Source organism: Molothrus aeneus, chromosome 4, assembly GCF_037042795.1.
Source record: "Molothrus aeneus isolate 106 chromosome 4, BPBGC_Maene_1.0, whole genome shotgun sequence".
In the NCBI taxonomy this organism is placed as follows: Eukaryota; Metazoa; Chordata; class Aves; order Passeriformes; family Icteridae; genus Molothrus; species Molothrus aeneus.
In genome coordinates, this window is record NC_089649.1 from 15,579,266 (window position 1) to 15,586,041 (window position 6,776).

At 59.1% G+C, this 6,776-nt stretch overlaps 1 protein-coding gene across 1 annotated transcript; it reads right to left on the reverse strand.

Moving 5' to 3' along the window:
* Positions 1 to 4,824: 4,824 nt before the first annotated feature.
* POU4F2 (POU class 4 homeobox 2) lies at positions 4,825 to 6,518 on the reverse strand. The gene is made up of 2 exons (XM_066548954.1): positions 6,219 to 6,518; positions 4,825 to 5,766 (listed from the first exon to the last, which is right to left on the reverse strand). The coding sequence occupies exons 1-2, from the start codon at positions 6,516 to 6,518 to the stop codon at positions 4,825 to 4,827; spliced, it is 1,242 nt and encodes a 413-aa protein (XP_066405051.1).
* Between the last annotated feature and the right edge of the window lie 258 nt (positions 6,519 to 6,776).

Here is a 6,776-nt window from a genome sequence, read left to right on the forward strand (position 1 = left end):
CTGTGCCGCTGCGCGAGTCAGCGCCCAGCGCCCGCGGGGGTCCGGAGCAGCCCGGCCGGGCAGCGCTGCGCCCCGCGGAGAGCGGGCAGGGGCGGGGGCCCATCCGCGGAGCCGCGTCGCGCACACACACACGCTCCGGGGGTGTCCCGCACACACACACGCTCCCGGCGTGTCCCAGCTGCCGCCCAGAGCGCTGCCAGCGCCTCTGCTTTCTCTCCGTTGTTTTCGTTCGAGGGTCGTGGCCACTTTGGGGACAAGGTTTTGGTTGGTTTCTTTTCTGTTTCTTGCTCTTAATTTTTTTCTTGTTTTTGTCAACAAGTGCCAGCTGAGGGCCCGGCCCTGGGCCAGGGAAGGCGTGACCGGCCCCGCGCAGCGGCCGCGGCTCCTGCCCGGCCCCCGGGATGCTCCCGCACGGCGGAGCCGTGTCAGCAGGTCAGGAACTTCCCCCGCCCTGGGAAAGGGGTCCCGGCTGTCTGGGGGATTTTCCTGGGGGATTTTTTTGCCAGGTGGGCTGTGATTCTTTTTCTATCTCCCACCCGCCGCCCCGCTGGCTTGCGGGGTGTCCTCGTCTTCCCTCCAAGCCCCTCCTTTACCTTTGCGGGGCGCGCTGAGCCGCAGCCGCGGGGCAGGTTCCCCTCCTCAGGGAGGGCTCGGGGGTCTCACCTGCCAAAATAACAACAAACCATAAAGGAGGGAGAGAGGGAGGAGAACGCTGACCCCCCATCCTCCTCACCCCAGTCACCGCGCCGGGATCACAAACCGGCCGGGCTGTCCCAGGAGCGGGCACTGCTGGGGTTTCCCCCGGGAGAGCATTTGGGGAGGCAAAAGGAGGTCTCGCCCCGATCCTCAGCGGAGCAGCGAGCGGCGGGCCGGGGCGGGAAGGGGCGCGGGAGTTGCGCGGGCGCGGAGGGCCCCGCTGGAGGCCGTACTCACCCGGGCGGCCCCAGGGCTGCGCCTCCTGCTCCACGCTCGCCGCCTCGATCCATCGATTTGTTCCTGGAAAAACGCGGCGCATTCTTATAGCAGCTACGAGCAATTAATATTGCATTAACCCTATTTAAAAAAAAAAAAAAAAAGGGAAAGGAAAAGAAAAGAAAGGGGAAAACCCGCACCCCGGCAAAGCCATTTATTATTAAAGCGAGGGTAATTGGAGACCCGAGACGGGGATGTGTGCGTGTCGTGGGGCAAGGCAGGCGAACGCAGGCGTGACCGTGTGGCGGGAAGGAAGGGGAGCCGAGGGTGGCTAATATTTAATTTCAGGTCTGTGGTTTTCTAATTCGAGATTAAAAGCAGTCACGTCTTTGAAGCCAGACACTTGGTGTAAATGTACAGTTAAAATATTCTATTCCACAGTCCCCAGACAGAGCTCTGCTACTCCCAGGCTTCATTAAATTTTAATTATCATCCCAGACTGGAGCAAGGAAAGAGGGGGAAGATTGTCCACCTAATTGCAATTGATAAAGGCAAAGAAGCCGAGATATTTTTCCTCGCCGTGCACGCACAGCACTTGTTTTTGTTGTTGTTGTTGTTGTTGTTGTTGTTGTTGCTGTTGTTGCTTTAATGCGGGCAAAGCCCGGCGAGAGCAGCGCGAGCATCTCCGCCTGTGGATCTGCTGTTTACAAAAGATGCACGTGAAGGATAGCCGGGAAGTGATGCCGTAGATGGGTGTTGGGGGAGAGGGGGGGCTCCTGGAGGATCTGGCGAAAGATCAACGGAAGAGACGAGGACCCTCATTAGAGCTCGTCAGCTTATTGTCTCCCAAAACAAAGCACGCTGGTGCCTCAGCCCTGCTCGGCCCGGGCAGCGGAGGGGCTGCCCTGGCACCCGGCCCGGTTCTCCCGGATCCCGGGCACCTCTGCACCCCCACACACCCTTCAGCCCCCCGGCTCTTCCCTGCCTTTTCGTTTGTTAATCATCTGCGAGTGCGGCACAGGCAGGTACCGGGAGAAGTCGGCTAATTGCCCCGGGTTTTTAATTTGGCAAACTAGAGAACGATCTATCTCCAGGCAGTAAAAGGTAAAAAATAAAACCCACCGCGTTTGCTTTCTAAGCAGCTTCCTATTATCACATCGCCACTTAATTTTATTTCCATTCTCTCCAAGTTAAATAGAAAGCCGAGCTCACAGGGGAGCTGCCATGTGCCTACAGACTGGGGATGTCAAGCAGAGAGACTCACAGTGCAAAGTTAATTTCAATTCCCGAGGAGGATTTCACATTCTCGCTCGCTCTGACCCACAGTAATTAGCTGAGATAACTAATGATTACTTACTTATTCCTTGTAATTATCTGGATTTAATAATTCGCTGTGTAATTTATTAATTCGCCCGTAATAGCCTTTAAGTGAATGGCTCATTTAAGAGGGCGCAGCGGCAGTGCAGGGGCTCTTCTCGCCGCTCGCCGCCTTCTCCTGCTCTCGGTCTGGGGGGGCTCTGCTGCTTTGGGGGCTCCGGGGCCCTCCCCAGCCGGGCTGCCCTGACCCTGCTGCCCTGGCGGCCGCTCCCTGCTCCTGCTGCCCTCCCTCCCCTCTCGGAAGGAGCCCCGGGCCCGCAGGGCAGGGGGACACTTACCGCGGGGGGGTCGGGGACAGCGTCACCCCCTCCCAAAAAGTTGGGAGCCTCGGCGGTGGATGGAGGAGCAGGGAAACACCCTGCGGGCCCGCGGGGCTGAGCCGTGACCCTGCGGGGGCCGCGGCGACAGCGACAAGGGCTGGCAGGGCGGCGGGAGGGCGCGGACAGCGGCGGGGACACGGAGCCTGGGCCCGCCGGACCCCGGGCCCTGCCTCCGCGCCCGCGGAGCCGCCGGCACCCTCGGCGTGCCCGGGCGGCTTTGAAGCTGCAGCTGGAGCTGGTGGCTGGGCGGAAATATGAATATTTAATCGTGGCTCGTGTATGATCTCCCTCCCCCCCTCGCCCGCCGCCGTCGGGGTTTTTTTTTCCCCGGCTTTTGTGAGCGCCGCGCGGGGAAATCACTTTTCCATTTTCAAATTTGGGGGTTATTTTCGCGCCTCAGCCTGCGGGGCTCCCCCTTGCCGGGGGCGGGGGGGACAGAGCAGCTCGGGGAGCGGGGACACCCCAGGGCCCCGTGTCCCCTCCCCGCGCACACGGCGGGCCCGGAGCTGTCCCCGGTGCTGTCCCCGGTGCTGCCCCGACGCTCCCGGGGCCGCTGCCCCTGCCCGGAGGCGGCGCGGAGCTCGGGCAGAGGCTGGCGGGGGAAAAACAAGAAGCAGCAAACGCGCTTTGCCAATAAAACGTAAAAAATCCTGTTTTCTTTTTTTTTAATGAAAGACGATTTTAACAACATTTAAAAATAACTTATTACATTACTAGAATAAATAAACCTCCTATTAACAAAACAAAAACAACAAAATTTAAAAAAAAACAAACAAAAACCAACGAAATCGCGTCATGTACAGAACTTAAGACTTCAAACAGTCTCGGATAGAATAGCGATACAGCGAAATCTGTAAGAATATATCTATTATGTGCGTCAACGCCAATGAAATATTTACAATACATACAGGTACCCAACCGAGTACCCTCAGTTTATTGTTGTTGTTCCAAAAAGAAGTGTACCAAATCGGTTGTGAATTTACAAGCAGTGCAGCCTCGCTCGCTCGCTCCCCTTCCCTACAAATTTTAATTTGGCTTTTCTACAAACAGACTTCCAAAAAGAGACTTTCCTCCGTGGAAAAGTATTGCAATTAAAGGTAATAAATAACCGAACAAATAAATAAATAAATAAATAAGCAATCGGATAATTAAATAAATAACCGAGCCGGTCTGAATACCGTCGCGATACACGTTTGAAATCGAGAAAGACGGATATTGTGCTGGCAAGAAACCCGAAGGGACAATCCCACCCCCCACCCTCCCCACCCCCCAGCGCTGTCACCTACGCGGCCACGTCCTTTCTCACTTCGGGAGCAGCGTGTGGTGGGGACAATATGGGAATCCCCATTAAATATGTAACGCGGTAAACAAATACCTCGGACAGTGAATCAGGCTACACAAATAACGTAAGACATCTACTATAGGGTGCCGACGCCGTACGAATAAGAATACTCGCCAGAGAAATACCTTAGGTTCAGGTGACAATTTACAAATGGCCAAAAGGGACATTCAGAAGAAGAAAAGCTCACGTTCATAAATCCTACCAACACAAAATATTTGATTCTCACTAACAATTTTTTTTTTACTTTTATCAAGACTTAGATTAAAGAGGTGTAATTAATTAGAATGAGCACAAAATGAAGTTGCTAGAGAGATAAATTAATAATTTACAAGGGGTTGTTTGGCAGTAATCTAATAATAGCTTTTGAAGACCAGTGAACACAGCAGGATCAGCTCTTTCCCTAAGCGTTATAACTTCAGAGAAGGAAAAGGATAATAACCACAGTAAAAATATATATATATTTATATATTTATAATACGCAGTGTAAATGCAGAAAAACCTGCCATCTGTTTTTTTTTAATCATTATTATTATTATTATTATTATTATTTAAATCAAAATATTTTTAGACGTCTCTCGCGGTGCGAAGCCTCAACTCTAGATTCAAGTTTGGGTCCCGAGAAAGCCATGGCATCGTGGCCACCCCGCTGCCACCCGGGCGAGGTCTGTTAGGAATAAAAACCAGCGGTACTTGCCGGGGCGGGTCCGGGCGCGGCTCCACGGGGAAGTTCCCCCGAAAGTTGGGCGCGGGGCGGGCGGCGGGGTGGGCTGGGGTCGTTTGGGGTCGTTTTCCTCCTTTCCTTTTTGTTGTTCTGGTTGTTGATGGGATCTTCTGTGGGCGGCGGCGGCGCTGGCGCTGTCGGTGCCGCTGGGCTCAGATGCCCGCCGAGTACTTCATGCGCTTCTGCTTCTGGCGCTGGTTGCAGAACCAGACGCGGACCACGTTCTTCTTGAGGTCCAGCTTCTCGGCGATGGCGGCGATCTTCTCGGAGGAGGGCCGGGGCTGCAGGGCGAAATAGGCCTCCAGCGAGCGCTTCTCGGGGGCGGCGATGGAGGTCCGCTTGCGCTTCTTCTCCGCGCCGCTGAAGAGCTCGGGCTTGGCCAGCTTCTCGCGGTGGGACTTCTCGGCCTCCTCCAGCCACGCCTGCAGGATGGGTTTGAGGGCGATCATGTTGTTGTGGGAGAGGGTGAGAGACTCGAAGCGACAGATGGTGCTCTGGCTGAGGGAGCCCACCCCCGGGATCTTCAGGTTGGCCAGCGCCGAGCCCACGTCGGCCTGGGTCACCCCCAGCTTGATGCGGCGCTGCTTGAAGCGCTCGGCGAAGGCCTCCAAGTCGCGGGGGTCGGCGTCCACGTCGCTCATGCAGCCCATGTGTGCCGGCAGCCCGTGGGCGTGGGCCATGCCCAGCGCCGCCGGGTGCATGGGGTTCATGCCGGCCATGTGCGGAGCGTGGCCCGGCGTGGAGACCACGGCGCCGTCGGGGGCCGCCATGGCCCCCAGCGCCAGCCCCGGCGTCAGGTGCTCCAAGAGTTCCCCCTCCAGCGCCTGGTGGGGCTGGTGGTGGTGGTGGTGGTGGTGGTGATGGTGGTGGTGGGTGCCCGACAGGGCGGACGGGTGGGAGATGGGCACGGAGGAGGAGGAGGCGGCCGAGGTGCAGGGGATGGTGTTCATGGTGTGGTACGTGGCGTCCGGCTTGAAGGGGCTGTGGTGCGGCGGGTGGTGGTGGTGGCTCTTGCTCGGGGAGACGATGTCCACCGCTGCCAGGGCTTCGGCGCGGGCCAGCAGGCTCTCGTCCAGACCGCCGAATATATTGCTCTGCAATTGCAAATAGAAGGCACACATAACGCTCAGCAGGGAATTCGCCTCCCCGCGCACTCCGCCGTGCCACTAAAACCTTCCCAGCATGTTAAAAGAGAAATCCTGGAGAAGGGAGGGGGGGTGGGGTGGGGGGGGGAGGAGAGCACAGGAGAAGAGGGAGCTAGCGGGGCGAGGGAGCGGGCGCGGCGCGCAGCCGCTCGCACAGAGGAGCCGCGGCGGGCGGGCGGGCGGGCGGACGGACGGACGGACGGACACACGCACCAGCCGCACGCAGCATCCCAGGTCATAAAAATTAATACGAGCGGCAAGAGCCGCCGCATGCATAAGTTGGGCGAGCGCCCGGCGGCGCCGGGTGATTTGCTGCACGGCCATGAAAAAATCATCAGGCGGATCCGGGGGGCCGCCGAGGGGCTCCCCTTAAAGCGGAGCGGCGGGCGGCGGGCACCTACCGGAGGGGCGGGCAGGCAGGCCCGCCGCATCGCCTCCGCGCCGCCGCCGCTGCCGCCGGGGCCGGAGCCCGAGCTGGAGCCGGAGCCGCCGCTGCCGCCGGGGCCGGAGCCGGAGCCGCGTCCGGCGGAGCCGCCGCTGCCGGTGCTGCTGGGGGAGCTGGCGGCGGGGGCGGCGGCGCCGGCGGAGGGACAGGGCGAGGCGGTGTGCAGGGCCGAGTACTTGGTTTCGTGGAGGCCGCCGCCGCTGCCGCCGCCGTGGGGGAGGCCGAAAGGCTGCTTGCTGCTCAGAGACATCATCATGGTGCTCGCCGCCGCCGCCGCCCGGCCCGCCGGCAGCCGGCCGCCGGAGGAGGGCAGGGGCGCGGGGCCGGGGGCCCGAACCCCCCGGAAAAGCCGCAGGAGCCCCGCGCCCCCACCCCCCGAAAAATTTAAAAAAAAAAAAAAAATCCCACTCTCCCCTCAGCCGGCTGCCCGAGCCCCGCCGGGGACGAGAGGAAGAGGCGGCTCCGGCGAGCCGGGGATGCGCGGGGAATGCGCGGGATGCGCGGGATGCCTCTC